The 18,849-nt window shown below is 40.3% G+C and overlaps 2 protein-coding genes across 2 annotated transcripts; both read right to left on the bottom strand.

The window, feature by feature from the left end:
• Positions 1-2,660: 2,660 nt before the first annotated feature.
• RWDD1 (RWD domain containing 1) lies at positions 2,661-14,238 on the bottom strand. The gene is made up of 7 exons (XM_027906517.1): positions 14,065-14,238; positions 12,270-12,335; positions 10,920-11,050; positions 9,782-9,925; positions 8,625-8,757; positions 6,885-6,947; positions 2,661-5,133 (listed from the first exon to the last, which is right to left on the bottom strand). The coding sequence occupies exons 1-7, from the start codon at positions 14,135-14,137 to the stop codon at positions 5,021-5,023; spliced, it is 723 nt and encodes a 240-aa protein (XP_027762318.1). The 5' UTR covers positions 14,138-14,238; the 3' UTR covers positions 2,661-5,020.
• A 2,127-nt stretch (positions 14,239-16,365) lies between these two features.
• Positions 16,366-18,810, bottom strand: CALHM4 (calcium homeostasis modulator family member 4). Its single transcript, XM_027906518.1, has 2 exons — positions 17,843-18,810; positions 16,366-17,068 (listed from the first exon to the last, which is right to left on the bottom strand). Exons 1-2 carry the CDS (start codon positions 18,398-18,400, stop codon positions 16,664-16,666), a joined length of 963 nt encoding a protein of 320 aa, XP_027762319.1. The 5' UTR covers positions 18,401-18,810; the 3' UTR covers positions 16,366-16,663.
• Positions 18,811-18,849: the final 39 nt, after the last annotated feature.

The following is an 18,849-nucleotide window of genomic DNA, read 5'->3' as shown; positions in this document are numbered from 1 at the left end:
ACTGTTCCCACACCTGCCTGTGACTGGGGCTGAGTTTGTTCCTCACTCAGGCTCTGCTGATTCCAGCTCAAGCGTGCTCTTTACCGGTGTGACACTGTGCCCAGATGTGTAAGCTGAAGAAGCAGGAATTGCAGTACCAGCTCTTGGCTTCTGTGTTCAAACTGCTATTGGGGTTAAGCTGGTGTTTCAGTGGAAAGCTTGTAAGGTGCCAAATCCGAATACTTCTTTGTATGTGCCATTTTATTCCTACGTTATTACCATGGAGCAGCCAGGGGATAGGTGAGCAGAAGAGTGGGGGCCTTGCTTGATGCAGCTGAAGGTGCCTCTGCAAGGGCTCTTTTAGCAGTGATTCTTGGCACCCCCTGGACACCAACCAGCCATTTGAGATATTTGATTCCTTTTGTAAATATGACCTTATGACAAGCTCTGAGTAGATTTTTGGATTTGGTTTTTTGTTTCGTTTTGCTGGAGGGTTTTTTGTTTGATTGGTTTTTTGGTTTCTTTTTAACAAGCACTCCGGGAGTGTCAGAGCAACTAATTAGATTTATTAAGGTCAAGTTGTTGATGTCTTACTCATTTCAGTGTGACACCAGGAATGCCATGTAAAGGTCCGACCAACCAAGACAATCATGGTATAACAAACAACTGCCTTCTCAGGGAATTGCAGCTGGAGCAAGGTAATGGGGTAAATTTCAAACATGAACTGGGCATCACAGGAAAGAGCAATGTGGTAACAAAACATTAAAATAACCTTACTGAGACACAGAACTTAACCTGAATCACTACTCAAGTTTGCCCTGAGAGAGAGAATGAATCTGCTTGGGTTCAGTGCTAAATAAAATAACTACTCTTATTGTCAGTCCCCTGGGATTTTATCTTCTTTGCAAATAGTTGCCTCATAGAAACAACAGAATCCCGTTTGGATCTGTTTGCAAGACCATAAATATTTGGTTAAACGCTTGTGTGCAGAAAGCGACAGAAGGACTTTGATCTGCTTTTCTCTTCCAAGAATAGCACACTCTTGTAAACAGCTGTCTATGAGTATGTCCTTCCTTATGTATTAATTGACTCACTACCATGATTTAACCTGTTCATGGTTCAGCTCCATGCAGTGGCTTGCCCAGGGATTTACCTGAGGAGATATGTAGACATATCTCAGTGTTTCTTCTTATCAACAATTCAAAACTATTTGCAAATTCAACAACTCTACTCATAACATGCATTTGATCTAGGATACATTCACCATCGTAGACAGTAACGACTTACTTACAAAGGGGAGTCCTGAGTATTCCTCAGCTCTATCCATTGAAACTACTCACAACCTAGAGCTGTAGTTTCTCTTCTCCCCGTATATGCACCTGTTAAGTCTCTGACACACCTCTAGCATTTTTCCCACTCCAAAGCCTTCCATCCATTTAAGCACAGCCCCAGCCAGGAGCGCAAAGGACATGATCTGAAGAGGGAACATTTTCTTCCAACCTTTTTTTCAGACACCAACTGTACTTCCCTGGTGAGGAAGACAAGTTCTGGGCCCTGACCCCTGCTTCCTGCTATGATGTCTACATGCTCAAGCTCTGGTGACTTCCTGATTGCTAATAAATCAATGCCCTTACAACCAGCCATAGCAGGATACAGCTTCTATTTAATAAAAACCCAAACTTCTCCAAATAATCACTTTGATTTGGCAAAGAGCATCTAACCTTGGCCTTTCCATGAATTGTCTAGAAATGTAAAATAACCTTGCAGTTCACAAAATTGCATGTTTGCTTATTTCATGAGTCTCAAGGGACCAGCTCCTTCTTCTCACTTTCAGTCCACCTATTTTAGCCTTCTGGTACTTTTTTCCTGCTTTTATCTGTACACAGTTGCTTGATGCAAGGCACAGTTAGCTGTTTCCACTGGGTAAAGGTGACCTCAGGTAATTAGCCTACAAGAAGTTCTTCCTGGAAATTTGTATCCCTGATACAAAGAAAATAAGTTACAAACAAACCCACCCCATCCCCTCCCAAAAAAACCACAAAACACCAAAAAAGCAGAAATAAACAAACAAACCCAAAACCAACCAACCAAAAAACCCAAACCTCACTCTTACTTGTCTTGTGTAACCACTGCATCACCTGACCTCTGACTTTGAACTTCTAACAAGAGGACCAGTGATCTTTTCAATCAGATGGAAGGAAGGAAAGAAAAAAAAAGATATACCGAAAATGCAACCATAATTTGGATGCAAAATCCTAGGCTTTGCAGCTAGAAATTGTAGCTCAAGATTGTACTCCTACAGCATCTTGATGTGGTACGTGCCATGCTCTGAATTTCAATAAAGCTCAGGCACCAACTATTCAAGACATTCAGCATCTTCACAGGTATATTAGCTCTGGTCACAGTCCAGTGTTATCTCCCTACACACATCACAATGTACGCTTTGGACTTGGGCAGTTAAAAGCAAGACACAAGACAGATTTTCAGTGCCATGACTTTGAATTACTGTAATTCTGTCAAAGTTTATCAATGGGATTTTATTAAATTAATAAAAAGACTTCAATCTAATCCAAAGTGTGTAAGCAAATTTAAACATCCCACCTAAATTTTTGCCACCAAAAAACCCCTTATCTCAGTCCACTTCAGCAAAGGAAGACACACACACACATTAACAACCTTACTCTCAGTCAAATTCCCTTTTATTTCACAGATGTTAATTTCTAACAAAGCTAAACAAATCTGCAGTTCAGATTGAGTCACTGAAACTTGTTCCAAAGACCTGGAGGAACATACTTTATGCAATTTTTTTGTCACTTCAACCCTTATTATTTCCTCTGCTTTGAAATACAACAGTGGAAACATATTTTCACATTTTAACTTGTTTTATATATTTGTAACATTTTTTAAGCTATACATCCTCTGAATGAAAACCAATAAATACGTTAGTGTGAAAATGGACTAGAAAATTTCATTAATCTACAAATATCATTAACAAGAAACTTTCTTTCGTATGTAGATGATTCCTTTCAGTGACCCACTTGGAAAAATTTATGACTACCACATTTTGCACAGGCTACAGCATTCTTGGATTCAGTCCAAATTTAAAGAGAACTAATTTTCTCCTCTTATGAAAAAAATGCCAGTTATAAACATACATAGCTGAAAATGGAAAGCCTCCTTAGGAATTAAATAGATTTTCTATGCAGCTGAATTGAAACATACCAGAAGTAAATTAGGTTCAATACTGAAGAGCATTTTGAAGTATCCTAGCAATTACACAGGAAGCTGGATGTAGTAACTACAAAGTTTTCAATCCAACCATATCTTTGGAAAAGTCAGATTTAATATCACATTAGCTCACAATTTTTAATGTATTTGGTAACTCTGCTGGAACACAGATCCTGCTTATTGCTTTGAAACATACATTATCATTGAAACCTAGATACTTATCTAGAGTTCTTAGTAGCCAAAATTAAAAAGATCAAAGAGAAGACTAGGAACAAAGGCACATGGTTAATTTATAAAAGTATTTACAGGGTACTTGAACATTTATTTTATCTACTAGAAATTCATTAATTTTGAATACAGTAAGAAACCCAAAAAAACTCTACTAAAACATGTTAAAGGAGATCATCCTAAACAGATGTTCTCAGGCGATATGAGCAGAGAATCTTATACCCCATTAAATTATTTCTGGAACTAAACTTGTCATTTTGAATACGGAATTTTCAAATATTAAAATTCATAAATTTATTATTCCTCTAAGCAATGTGGTACTTTAGTGCAACCCTCTTCAAAGATTGAAGGGCACAGTTAAGGCAGTCTACTAACAGCATTTAAAATTCAGCACATAGTGTTTAATCATTGAGGGGCCTGTCTTTCTATCTGGAGAGCTCTCTTTTGAAACCTTCACCCATACCCTCATCCTTCTAGTGATGCAGTTTCAAACACAGCATGTTTAAACACCACAGTTCTTGCAGTGCTTGGGGATTTTTGGAGGTGGTAAGGGAGGAGTCTAACATCTGTTAGCTCCAGAAACAACTCTGAAGGATGAGTAACATCCCCAAGTTGATGTCTAGCTCTTACTGCATGTTGTGCTAACCTTCATAGGCTACCAAGAAGATGCTTCTAAAACTACACCCATTACACTGAAACCTAAAAGCACTCTATAAGACCTGGTACTGCAATCTGCACTCCACTGATAGTGTTTTGATGCACCCAGTTGCTAAAAGCAAACTGATTTTCCTAGGGTGGGGTTTGACTTTTCACGGAAATTTATGGATGCACACATTCAAAAAAATCCACCCTCTCTGAACAAATCAACCAAAAGTTAAGAGGACCTGATCATGTTCTGATTTTTTCCCTACAGACCTGAACTAGTCATTTTGAAGATATTATTCATGATGATGGCAAAAAAATTTAATTGTATGGAAACGGTTTCCATTAAAGTTTAATAAGGCTACACAACAAAGGTAACTAGTGCTGTCTATCTACAGGTTATAGGTTGGGGCATCAGAACTGACCTGAAGTGTTAAAAACATCACAGGAGGGGAAAAAAACCAAAAAAATAAATAACTGCATAGTATGTGATCCCTTTTACTCACTGAAGCTGCCCATGTATATTCCAGGTGGAAGACAGCAGAAGAGCTGCTCAGCCTCTAGACGCAGATGTGTTTAGTGCTTGCTGTAACATCTTTCCATCTTGCTTTGTTGCCACGTCTCTTCAAAGGCCAATTATGGAAGTGGGAAGGAAAAAAATAAGAGAAACTAGACAAGCATTTTGCAGACAGATTATTATTTCTCAAATTTTCCATTTGAAATATTAAAGTAAATTTATTTATAGTGAAAGTCATCAGAAGACCATTCTCCTGGATTTAAAATATTTTGGTTTTTTTCTTTGGAGAAAAAATTAAAAAAAAAAAAAAAGAAAGAAGAAAGAAAACCAATACTCATTACTAAAACCACAGATGCTGTGGCTTTCTGGCCTGCTCCTCTTTCCTTACATATGTCCATACTGATGACAGAATCAGTTCAAATAAGTCTAATCACTATCTAAATTAACAGGGTTGTAGTCAGGGTCATCCTCTTCATCCTCCAATTCTAAATCATCCATCTCTTGGAATAAAGATTCATCAACCTCCACATTGTTTCCAGCTGTAAAGAACAGAAAAATCATTTATTTTCATGCAACTACGAAACAGTAACTGAAAATGCAAAAGACTTTCTCATATTAGTTCTTCAACGTAGGCAGCTGCAAACTTATTTTTTATATATCAAATAGATATAAAAAAGGAACACCACATTTCATCTTTTTACAGCTAAAGCGAAGCTATTTTTCCCTCATAACAAAACCCATTCAAAAGAAATGTGGCACAGGATCTCAGGATTCATTGGGAGAATGAAATTAAAATTTATAGTTGCCAGAAGCAGAGATCCTTTCTCCACAGGACTGCCAGAGTAGGAGCTCAGGACCTCACTGCTGGAATAGTTACAACTATCATAATCACATAAACACACTGGGTTTATAAAATATTCCTTACACACCATACGCCTATATACATACATTTGCCTTCAGATTTATATTTGACAAGCAAGATGAAGCTTTGCATAGTTTCATGTTTTCTTCTGAAAGAGATGCTGCTGACCTGAGGATAAAACTTGAGGACTGCTGCTATTTTATTTGCATGCACCAACAGTGACATCTTCTGGTCATCAAATAAGTTTCTATTATTTCACTGGATTTGAAAAAGCCTTTATAACCATTTCTATCTAAAGATAATGTCATTATGCTCTGAAAATTCCATTAAACACTGTTATAATGTTACAATACCATTAGTAAGCTCTTGCATTTATGATAGAATGCAAACAGCAATAAAACTGTGAGTTTTTAATCACCAATTGCAACAGGATTAAAAGTTATTACATTAACCCTAAATAATTTGGGCACAGAGCCCAGAGGTTTGTTTCCCCCTTGAGGCAGCCAAATGTGACATCAACAAACCATCTTCACTACAGGTATTTTGGAGGAAGACAAGTTTAAATTAGTCCTTCTAAAAGAAACTAAACTCCCCCATTATTGCCAATTCAAGTTTATGCTCACTGACATTCATAAATATTTTGTTTAACTGTTACTTTCAGAGAAGATTCTTGATGCTCTCCTGCCTGTGTTTTGTGATACCAGTAGACAATGTGGCTGCATGAAAGAATTGCCCTAACTCAGAAATCATGCATTTCAAACTAGGACACTAAAAGGTGGTACAGCAAGTTAAATAGGTATGTGATTATTAATAGATTTCTTTGCTTTACCTCCAACAGATTTTCCAAGTTTAAAATTTTTCTGGCACAGTCTTACAAAACTTTAAATTGGCACTAGGTTGATATTTTAGCCAAGATAACGGGCAAATGTGCAAAAGCCGTGAAGAACTGGGTTACACAGAAGCAAACAGCATTTGTTTTGACCTGCAAGATGTTTACTATTGGTGCTGAGGTTCAGAGAGAAGGAGACAGAACTTCAAGACCTGTGCTTTAAATCAGGGCTAAGAAGGCTGGGTATTAGAAAAAAAAAAAAAAACAAAAACAACAAACAAAAAGCAGGGTTTGGTTGGGTTTCTTTTTTGTTTGTTTGTTTTGCTTCCAGTCCAATCATTTGAACAGAAACAATAGAAATAAGATCAACTCAAGCTCAATGCTGCAATGAATATGTTCTATCATCTTGAAAAGATTTCCTTTGTTTTTAAAAGTCAAAATCACTTCACTTTGAAAAACAGTGCTTATCAGAAAGTTCTTCCAATGTAAAAGTGATACTGAGGGAAGATATTAAGTCAGAAATGCAACACAGATGTTGCTTAGGAATTGATCTATTTTAAACCATGGTCTTTCAGTTGTAGAAACAAATAGAAATTTACCATCCTCCAAGAACTGGATGTCAGAAGTGTCAAGGTTGTGATCCATTTCAAACAGCTGTTTACCTAGAAATAAAAAATAATTTATAAGTAAGTAGAATTCTGAAACAACCTAAGGCAACAAGTTAGCACACATATTTTAGTATTTTCATATTTACTAATTCTAGGAGACTTTTTTTTTAAACTGTTTGCTTCTCTAAGTTGCCCATTGTGGTTTTATGACTATTCATCCAGGATTCATACAAGCCAGCAGGCTTTCTCCTCTTACATGATAAATGGGTCAGTGTTTCTTATTTATAACTTTTATGTTATTAAGGCTTTAATAATGGGAGGGGGCAGAAAAATTTACACCATACTGCCCCACATCCTGTGTTCAGTCCTTATTGCTTTTGTCTTCATCTTGCATTCCACAAGAAATCCTCTGTGGGAACTAAAACAGAAAGCTGACTCCTCCATCTATTTCCACATATCCTCTCACCTGAAAAGCAACTTGGATCTATACACAAATCACCAGCTCCAACACACACACACACACACACACACACACACCTGTGAGGGCAAGCAAAGTGAAGCCTTTCTGATTGGGAGGAACAGGAAGAAAAGCTCTGGACTCTTTCCATGTAAATCACCCATCTTCCACATACATTTGCATTGCTTATGCAAGCTTCCACAGACAAGACTGGTTGGTAATACTGGTGTTACACCAATGGCATCCAAGAATAAGCCCTGTTTTGGTTTTGTAAAGGGGAGCTTTTATAAACTAGATTTGTGCAGAGGAAAACAGAAACTTACTAACAATACTATTACGAAAAGAAAAACTAGAATCCTTGTTTCTGTTCTCATCTTTGCAGATTCCCAAATGCATTACTGTCAGAGAGGAATCACGCGTGTCCCCTGCCCTGCACAGCTTTTTATGAAACTTACTACCATTAACATTTCCATCTTTGTCAAATTTCATCAGACTAGACTGTCAAGTTTCAAAAGCCTCTGGAAATGAGGAGAAAACAGAACAGTGATACAGCACAACCGCACTGGTCATGCTTTCTCAGGTAATCGGGTTAGAAAGTAGATCAAACATCACAGGAGAACCAGTTCAAGGCTAAGTCATGCAGACTGCAGAAGAGGATGCCCAGGACCTAATTCTTGCCTACAGGTTCTCATAAGAAAAATAATTTCCTCCACATTTTTCTCACTGGATACAGTTTGCTTTCTACTGAATGAACTGTGATCAGCAAAACAAAGAGCACAAAACCACTACTAGGACAAGCTCTTCCCCAAAATATCAGAGCCATTCTCACTAGTCATTGTAAGTTTGTCATATGCAGCAGCCGCTGCGTTGCTTCAGTCCAGCAACAGCATCCCAAACTTCTACATGTGCTTAGATAATCTGAAGTCACTGTACAATCCAGTGCAATAAAGGCCAAATCAATAAACTGTTGATGTAGATTCATCCTGTTGCTTAACAAACCCCAGCTATTTGTCCCTGATATCAGCAGCTCCAAGTGGTACACTGGCTTAAACACAGAATTTGGAAATCTTAATGATTTCAGCAGAAATCCTGTACCTATTAGCTTTCTATTTAGTTCAAAATCAGCATTCAGAAAGACTTCACATGACATGGAGGGCAATAATCAGATACTGCATTAAGAGCTACTATCATCTTTCATAGCAAAAATTACTTTTAGACTTATCATTATAGTCTCATAACATTGCAGAAACATCACAACCAGAATTAAAACATACCACTTAATTTATTTTTGCCTGCTTGTTCTTCTTCTTTCATCTTTTTCCTTTTTATTTCTAGGAGTTCTGCATCGAACTTGGCTTTCCAATTTAGGAAATTCTCAATGGTAACAGGAGTGCCATGAAAACGTTGCTGAAAGAACAGAAAACAAGGCTGCAAACACAACTTGCAAAGCTATGGGTGAAGATGAGCATTCTCTTAATTATTGAAATTTCAACATTCCAAAAAGCACTGCTTACTGTGAAGTATTCTGAGAAATTAATCCTAACTGAGAACAGACAAAGAACACACTCTTATGTTTTTTTCATGGGACTCTCCCTTCAGAGAACTACACTGAGGTGGAAACTCTCATGGAAAAGCCCTGCATATTACTTTTGGACCTAAGAGTGCAATAGTTCAAAATGCATCACTAATACAAGTTATCTATAAGTAGGCAGGTTTCTTATCAACCCTTAAGGGCAATCTACACTTACATCTTTACCATTAAAATACATTAACCCCTTTATGTTGTTGAAACAGGAAAAAAAAGTATTATTGTTTCTCAACTATTTCTCTGCCATTTTCAGAAATACTAAACCTTCCAAGTCCCATCACCCTCTAGTTATTTCTCAGGACATAAATGAAGACTCATTAGTTGGACTTACAATGGCATATTCCATGAATGGAAAAACAGTTCTACAGTTGTTGGTTGAATGAACACGTACAAGGAGGACAAACCAGTCTTGAAGACTGGTCCCACTGCTTCCACCCTATCCAATCAGTTTACCAAGAAGAGAACCTTCCTCAAACCACAAAGCCTGTGTGCAGCGTGACATATTCTAGCTTTTCTTGATCCCCATCCCCTTTTGCTTCTCAGACAAAAACCTGTTTACAGCAACCTTGACTTCATCTGGGAAAAATCCCTGCCCCTTCCTTAGGAAGTAATGCTAGAATGGATTGTGAACAAGCAGTTATAGTCTCTTAAAAGACTGCTTTATAGAATAAGGAAAAAAAAGCCTTAATTGCACTAAACAATCTTCTAGAACATAAGTTTCAGTTATATCATCTTTGGGATAGCTGTTCCTTTTCCTCAGCAACTAAGAACTGCTCCTGCTTCAAACCCACACATTTCAAAAAAGCAGGAAGTCTTTCTAGTTGAAAACATTATTTTACATACTTTCTCCTCTTCTTCTGCTTCTCTTTCTTTCTGTTTCTTCTCCTCTTCTCTTCGTGTTTTTATTTGATCCACTATTTCATTTAATTTCTCCTGTACTGCTGAGACTAGAGTGAAGATCATTACCATTCCTAAATTTTCTTCTGCCTACAACACAAAGAAGGCAACTTCAAACAGAAGAACCTCAAACCTTCAGCAGATGAATGCGTAAGTGCATTTAGAAAGCAGGATGCTGTGCAAATGCAGACAGCACAGCTGACGCATTCTGCACCAGTCTCAAAAGTGTGCTGTAGAATTCAAATCAACTGGCCATTTAATCCAGCTAGTAATCCCCACATGGGTGTGCAGCAAAACACAAAGCTGAACACCTGTGTTCAGGTTGTCAACACATTATAGACATCTGGAAAGCTTTTTCATGAACAAAATAAAATATGTAGTAGAAATACAACTCTAAAATTTGAGTATTATAAATCATAAGAGCCAAGAGTCACTCAGAACCCCTCCTGCAGGTTTATTCCTTAATCCTATTACATGCTCCTTTGAAGTGAGACAGTTTCCCAGGAAAATCAAAAAACATCAGTTGATGGAAGTTAACATGAAGTAAAGTGAAATGAAAGAAAGCTTACTGGACATCTTATGGCAATTTTATGGAAGGGAGGACTTGTCAGGAATTCCTGAAACCAAAGAAGGGTTTCCTTCTCGTTCCTTCACGAGGCACTCTCACTGATCCCAAAGGTTGAAGAGATCCACCCCCACCACCCAAAGTTACATTATTAAAAAGAATCAAGAATCAATGTGGCATTTTTCAGTATTTCCAAATAAAACTGAAATGGCTTATTTCCATAAATACTATATATACAGTTAGACAAATTAGCCTTAAGCTAGAGCTGCAAATGAGGGGAGGCTCTAGTGCACTTCCATTTCATTATCATACACGCTGAATTAGCCCTATATCTTACCTCATTACCACAGTTTACCTCAATAATGTCATTCACCAAACTCAAACCTCACAGTCAGTCCCTACAGTATGGAACTGCTTTCAGATCAGTAGCGCATACCTCAGAAAACAACTGATTTGAGAGAGTTCTGGCTAAAGTGTAAAGTGATATCAAGCTGTATCACGATATTCCATTTTCCTTACCTGCTGCTCTAGCAGTTTTATAATGTCTGTGACATCATTATCGTCAAGATTCTCCTGTGAGACAACTTCATAAAGTGGAGTTTCATCAGGGTATTTTTCTCTATAGGTAAATTTAAGGGTTGTTTGGACCGCTACAAGATAAAAAAACACACATTCTTATAGTGGTAAATCTATATAAATTTCTTGTATATTTTTCTATTGTATAGACAGCCTAAAGATTATAAAATATTCTTGCCTTAAGAGAATGGTCTTCTTACACAGATATTAAAATAATATGAACAGATTTAAACATAAACCAAGAGTTCTGAGAAATTAAGATTATGAACAAGTTTACACTTGCACAAACTATTATAAGCTATTCATGTCTGAAAGGTCTTCAGGAAGACTGGAAAACCTTCTGCGGTATGGTGGATACCAGAGCAGTAATCTCTTCTCCCTCTTACTCTACTTAAAGCTGGAAAATGGTGAAGAGTCCTAACAACATACCTAAAGAGAATCTCAGCATATTAGCACTTTAAATTGTGTGCCTGGTTGGATTATCAACCTCTGTTGGGTTCCACAGTTCCCCATAAATCTTATGACAAAAACACTATGTCCATTAGGAGGTATTAAGCAGAGAACCACCTAAGGAAAACACATTCAAGCTGAAGCTGCTCAGAGCCAGGATAACATGGAAACAGTGTAAGAGAAAATCAAGGTCCTTTTACACATCCTCACAGAATACCAAGGAGAAGCTTTCCCTTAGTTGCAGACTCACAGTTCTTGGCAGCCCATCAGTCACTTCAACACAGACACCTGCTCCAAGCAGGACTTGCTCCTTTAAAACTTAACAAGACAGCACCAGCTTATTTCTTCTGTTATAGTAATCCAGAATAGCAGCTTCCAAACCAGCTTGGAGCAAGGCTTGCTTACATCATGCCCATGCAATTGCTGACATCCAACAAATACACAGTGACTTGGGACCCACAGCCCTCTGCTCTGGTACTGTTCCTTAAGGGCTGCACACTCAGAGCCCACAAACTCAACTCTCCCTTGTGACAGGCATACATACAATTGCTAGTTAAAAATCCCCTCACGTGGCTGTAAGCTGCTACAAGGATGATGACAACCCATACTTTTTGAAGCTACTCTACAAAGCCTTTGAGATTCAGCAGAAAGCAGTCCTACTGAGAGCATTTACATTTCTGTAAACTAAACAAGGATCACCAAAATCCTTGAACTTCATTTGCTGAGGACTGTTTGCTGTATCAGGCCCCTAAGAGGACTTAAATGGAGGTAAACATTTGGTGATAGAATTAGGCCTACACAGAAACTCCTCCTTTATATATGTTTAAGACATGACCAACTTACTTTCATCATTTTCTCCAGCTTCAGATGTCACAGTGATCGTGAAAGTTGTTGGCTTTTCTGACAATACTGTTCAAAGGAAAAAAAAAGTCAGTGAGAGATTCCTTAAATCGGTCAACTACTTCTTCACATCACTAAAACTTGTCAAGGACTAATGATGAAAGGAAGCTCTAGATACAGTGTTTAGGGCCTTCCATTTGATGGAAGCTGCTTTCCATTTGATGTGATGCCTGGAGTGCTCTTTGAATGAGCACATTTAACACCAACAATACCAAGAAATTTCTCTTCTGGAAAACTTTCTCTTCTGGCAGTTTCACTTTTTCAGAAAGTACAAATCTGCCTACTATCAAATGACTTATTTTAGTGCCTAGAATGCGTTCTGAAAGCTCCCAAAGCTAATTTGCTTTACTGTGACAGATACATCCAGTGTACTCTTGACCTTGGACTATTTTTACAGTATGTCCGCACCTATATTTAGGGCAGCTTAATGTAAGAAATGCTTCTTGAAACAAAAAAAGGAATACACAGGGTCTTCTTTCAAGAATGGACTAGCCAAGTAATGTACCAGAATGAAAGTGTGTGAATTAGGCAGCTAGAAGACAGACAAAGAGTGGCTCCTGTGGAGATGCACAGAATGCAAGTGCTGTGATCTGCGTTTCACAGGCTGAAAACCTCACTGCACAACTGTGGGTTGCAGAGCATATCCTCACATAAGGATTGCTCTCTGTGTATCAGTGTTACAACCTATGGTCAAACTAGCATACATTCTCTCAAAGTATTATGTGAATTTTGCCTAATTGCTAATGTACTACTACTATCTTTATTCCCTTTTCTTCTCTTGGGCATAAAAGCATTACATGAATGAACAATAACTGTGGAGTTAGCATCAGAGCGAAGACTTTACGAAAGAATATTAGTTCCATATCAGTGATTCACTGTCCCCAGCTACCAGAGATCAATTTACATGTCTTTAACTAATCTTTAACATAAAACTGAAGAACCAAAAAGATTTTCTGATTGAAGCAATGGACAAACATCTGTGTGATTAAGTTGCTGTCAAACAAGATACTGTGGGACTTTGGGCAGAGTAGATACTGAAAATGTCCTATTTCTTTCACCGTTAAAATTATTTGGATACTGAGCAACATAAACCATGTTGGATTAGCTAACACGGTAGATACTCTTAATAGTTTGATAGTAACTTGGAAGTCCTGGAAAACTGACGAACCAACGTATCCATCCTACAAAAGTTTCAGTAGTAAAACATACTTCACCAAGGAATTAAAGCTTGCCTTTTTTCCACCACAGACCAGCAAAAGAATAAGGCAGGTACTGGCTGAGGACATTCACGGAGAAAACAGCATCTTTAGGTGCCCCAAAACATCCCGTGCTGCACGGTCGCGACAAGCTATTACCGAAAAGGAAAACTAGCCGTCACGCAGCCAATTCCCCAGCTGCCACCTAGGGCCGCATCTTTTGAAAGGATTCTCCCAAGAGCATCCTTCCACCGGCCGCAGCCCGGGCTGGGATGCAGGAGCGGGTGCCCACGCCGGGCAGGCTGTGCCACGGCGCCAAACGCGGCAGAGGCGGCGCCCACGCCGCTCACCTGCCTGGCCACGAGAGCCACCAAGTGCTTTGCTCTTCCTCTACCCCCATGGGAAGGCAAACAAAAAGCCCGAAAAAGCCATCCAGGCCGGGAGGGGAGGGGGTGCTCCTGAGCACCGCGGGAGCCCCGGGGCAGCCCCAGCGCGGCCTCCCGCCCGTCCCGCCGGCACGGCGCGGCCCCGCCGCGGCTCACCCGTGAACGAGTCCGGGTAGATGGACTCCAGCGCCTCCAGCTCGTTGCGCTGCTCCTCGCTGTAGTCGGTCATCGTCGCCCGGCGCCGCCGCCGCCCACGGCCATGGGCCGCCCGCCCCGCGCAGCGACCCCGGCCCCGCCGCCGCTCCCCGCCCGCCCGCGCCTGCGTCCTCCCCGCCGGCTGCCCTCCCTTCCTAGCATGCCTAGCGCTCGCGCTCTGCGCTGGATGCCTTTGGGCTGCACGGGAGGGAGGGACGGAGGGAGGGAGGCGGAGCGGCGGGCGCTGCTGGTAACGCCGGGCCGGGCGAAAGGCGGAGGGGAGGGGACAGGGAGCCGGCCTGGGTCGTCTTCATCGTTACGGGAGGCATAAGGTGCCGTGCCCTCTGCTCAGCGAATTCCAGCGCTTGCTGCCTGGCGTTCAGCTCCGGGCGGAGCGGGCTGGGCGCGTTTGCCCGCCCGTACCTGCCGTGCAGGAGGAATCCTCGCGCCAAGGTGCGCTCCGCACGTGCGCTGCTTCCCTGCCCTTCCCGGGAGCAGCGGCGGTGGCGGAGGTGGGGTCGGCGGTCTGTGTTACTTGGACTTGCAGTGGTGTGTGGGCTCCCAACCTGGAGAGGCAGGCTTCAGGGTCGCTACAAAGAGCCCGTTGCTGTGTTACCCACCCTTCAGCGTTCTTGCATTGAAAACTTAAAGGGATCAGCAAACTGAACAGGATTCAAACCCGATGCTCTAGGTATCGTAGAAGGGTACCGTGAAGGGAGCTGAATGTCATTTCTGCCAGAAATTGGAAGATGCTCGTGGAGGACTCGCGCCTGTGGGAGGTATCACACACTGGAGCAGGGGAGGAACGTGAGAAGTCCTCCGCTGAGAAGGAAGGAACAGCAGAGACAATATGTGATGGACTGCCCTCAAGCCCCCTTAACTCTCCCCCTGCATTAATGAGAGGAGGTAGAAAATTTGTGAGTGAAAGTGAGCTCAGGAAGAAGGAAGGCAGGGGGCAAAGATACTGTAAGATTCAGTTTTCTCGTTGTCCTACTCTGCTTTGATTGGTAATAAAATAAACTAATTTCTCCAAGTGGAATTGTTTTACCCGTGACAGTAAATGGGGAGTGATCTCTCCCTCTCCTTATCTCAAGCCATGAGCCTTTCCTTATAGCCTTTGTCCCTTCTCCAGCTGAGGAGGGGAGTGACAGAGGAGCTTTGGTGGGGACCTGTTTTCTGGTCAGGGTCAACCCACTACCTATGCAAAAGCTTAGGGTTCAAATGAATGATATAAAGTGATGCAGAGTTTCCAGTTATTTAACAAATACATTGTTTGCATTTGCTAAAATGCTTGCTTTTGTTTAGAAGTTTAAATCTCCAAGATCATACACATTTACCATGATTTGTAATGCAACTGGCTTCTGCATTTTCTAGTAAAACATACCAAAAATTATATTTCTCCACCTCAACCACCAGGGGTCATTTATTAATAGCAGGTAGCATCCTGTAGTTTAGCATGTAGCTTTGGAGCATACAAGATGTGTATACGTACATGACAAGGCAATACAGGAAGCATTAGGAAAAATTATTGTATGCGTTTCCCCCCCAACCCCTTTTAGAGTTAGAAACATCTGCACAAGGAGTTAGAGAGGAGATGAGCAACATCACATCATACCACACTGAATTAACACAAAGACATCATTAAGCCTTCTCACAGTAACATTCATGAGCCCAGTAGTATGTCTAAACTACAAGATTTTTGAAGGCAAAGCAAACCTTACTGCACAAAATGAGATTTTTTTTTCCTGTCCTGATTTGCTATTTGTACAGTGGGCAAGCACACAAACACCTGAGAGATTTCGAGATGTTTTTAAAAACAAGACTGATCTTGCTATTGCTTTCAGCCGGAATACCTTTCAACTCAGTTTACCAAATGTCAAGTTTTTGTTCATACAGCTGCTACATGTTGGATACCTCCATCCTTTGCCTCAGTGGGAATTTTCTCCCCTTACCAGAATTGAAAGTTCTCTCATCATTGTATCTAGACTCAACCTTTGGCAATAAGATTTCCCCTATGTTTCTTTTGTGCTACTGTAGCCACAGACTTAGCTTATAGTTAGTTCAGTGTACTTTATTCATACAATACAAAAAAAAAAAAAAAAGTAGAAGAGGAGACATAAGTAATTATGCTAGAGCTCACTAAGAGAAAAGCTGAATAGCTGCTTTTGCTCTGTACAGAATGGACCAACTCAGAGGATACTGTCAAAGTCTAGCTATTAAAAGTCTTTTTTAATGGGAAGAAAAAAATTTCAAAAAAGCATCTGCAAATAACTTTCCCAGTACAAACTTATCCTTTTAGCACAACTATCAGAAAGCAGAGACCTGCAGTTTGAAACAGCCCACCCTAATCTAGACTTAGTTCACATCCTCTAGGAGTCAGATGCTATCAGTAAAGGCATCTGTAAGCATGTGCTAAAGGACGACATTAACAAGATGTGCTTGCTCACATACTTTATATATCAGTGTAATAATGCATTGGAAAGTTCCAGAGCCACTCAGATCTGATACAGAGCTAGACAGGTTCCTGCATTTCTGCAAGGTGGTGTGGTGGCTTGGATCCTCAGAGCTGTGTTCTGATCAAAGGGTCCTCATCAGTCTTCAAGTATCTTCCATTTGCACGTTCCTTGAGTGCCCAGTCATGGAGGAGACTATAATCATAGTGCTCCTCATCCACTTGTTTTAGAAAGGCCAGTCCAGAAATGGCTTGCCACTCTCTGAGAGATGGGATGCGAATTTCCTTTACATTTTCACTTCCTGGGACAAAGCCAAAAAACTTCCTTACATGCTGCATGGCATAGAGCCTGGAGTGCTGCTCCGTCGCCTCGTCAAAGAGCTCCTGCTCATTGTGAACATAGCTGCTCCAGTATCTGAAATGCAGAAAGCTGAGCGGGGAGAAACAGCTTGCCAGGCAGTAAGACAGGAAGACAGTGATGACTACCACAGCAATCAGAAGCCAACCAGCCACCTTACAAAGAAAAAGAAAAGAAAGAACTGTTACATTCTGAAAATACAGTGGTAACTTCTGAACACCAGAAAATCCATGTGATCTTTACTTGCTTGTCCTAAATAATAATGTTAACAAGGTATAACCCTGGGAAAAGTCTGTTGTCACCAAACAGTCTATGCCTACTGCAGGCAGCTGTGTAGTAAAGTCACTTGTTCCTGTCAGGTTTAAGAAAGTTCTGTTGTATGATTTTAAGTATATTGCTCTAACAGCTGTTATTATTAGAAGAGAAGCCATGTAACTTCCATACTGTATTAGCTTATGGCCTGTTTAAAACCAATTTTCTCAGAAGTGTCAACTTGATGTTTACCCTATTATTTACCCAGTATGTAAACTTTTAAAATTGAATCTGATCTAAAACCCAAGGTTTTATCTTGGTTGCCATGGAACTCTCATAGCCTGGGCCCCTTAGCCACACATTTCTTGTTCTTTAATGAAGAAGCTTCATACCCTCCTTGGCTCTTTGACTTTCATTTGTCTTACTTGATAGTACTTTTCAGGATACTACACAAGGAAGAATATATCCTCCCATAGCAGGTAACAAATGGGACAACCAGATATAGTAACTTATATACCTAAAATTCAGTTCCACTTAGAAGAAAAAATCAGGCTTCAAAACGCACAGAGATTTTACGCTCGTGACACAAGGTACTGATCTTGTTCTATCCTAACACTTAGCCTGATGAATTAACTCTACCTCTCATCATCAGGTTCACAGGCAACAGAGTTACTCACTTGTGACTGGTATCGGAGTAGGAGAATCACTTCATCTCTTGCCCGGGTCATGTCTGGTGGAACTAACTGACTGCACGGAAATGTAGCCAATATCCTTCTGCGTTCACTGGCAGTAACGTTAGGATTAGTTCCATAATAATACGTGGGGACGTACTCACTCACAGCACAGATATAATATGAGCCATTTATCAGGGTGACTGCTAGCCACGTTACTGGAGCAACCAGTGCTCTCCCAGTGATGCTACACAAGACAAAGCAGATCAGTTTGCATTTCAGTAACCGGTCTGATGTAGTCATGTTCTCAAAATGCGATCTTCTGCCTGTAACCAGCCTCCAAGTTTGGTTATTCAGGGCATAGCCAAGAATCAGAAGGATCAGTGCAGGAACTCCTAGGAAAGCCAGCCCATAAATAAGGTTCTGTCCAACATGACAGGGACAGCTGAACGTGAAAAAAGAGAAAAGCTGCTGCCCACCAATTGTCAGTATTGCAATTATAGCATTAGCAATAACAACTTCTTTGCCTTTCAGAAAAGTTAACCACTTTGGAAGGAAAGTCATTTTAGTTCTTACTCTTTACCAGACTATTTCACTTTAAGTCAACACTAGCTTTTAGCTATATTAAACTAATTTTAATGGCAAAATAAAACAAACTCCAACAGCTTAAGAAAAAAACACCACCAAACACAACACCAAAAAACCCTCCTGCTAGTCTTTCTCCTCCCCCTAATTCTCGGTGGCTTGTTTGCTACCTTTAAATATGCTTGCAGACATCCACTGATGTGATTTAATTGATTCAGTAATTCATCTCAGCAGTTCTGGAACACTGAGCTTTTAGGCAGTTGTGAGCTCTGCCAGCCCCTTGCTAATTGTCTGAAACTAACAATAAATTCCCCCTACCTTTTGGATGACATGCAGTGCTATCAAACTGATGACTAACTTGCCAAGATTAATTGCCAAGCTGTTTGCTAATCAACAGTAATTAGCAGGAACATGGCATGAGACTAAGA

This window comes from Empidonax traillii, unplaced genomic scaffold (genome assembly GCF_003031625.1).
Source record: "Empidonax traillii isolate 1590-97213 ecotype Southwest subspecies unplaced genomic scaffold, ASM303162v1 scaffold1310:size247655, whole genome shotgun sequence".
Lineage (NCBI taxonomy): Eukaryota > Metazoa > Chordata > Aves > Passeriformes > Tyrannidae > Empidonax > Empidonax traillii.
The sequence above is the reverse complement of the archived record's forward strand: the minus strand, read 5'-3'. Positions and strand labels throughout refer to the sequence as shown.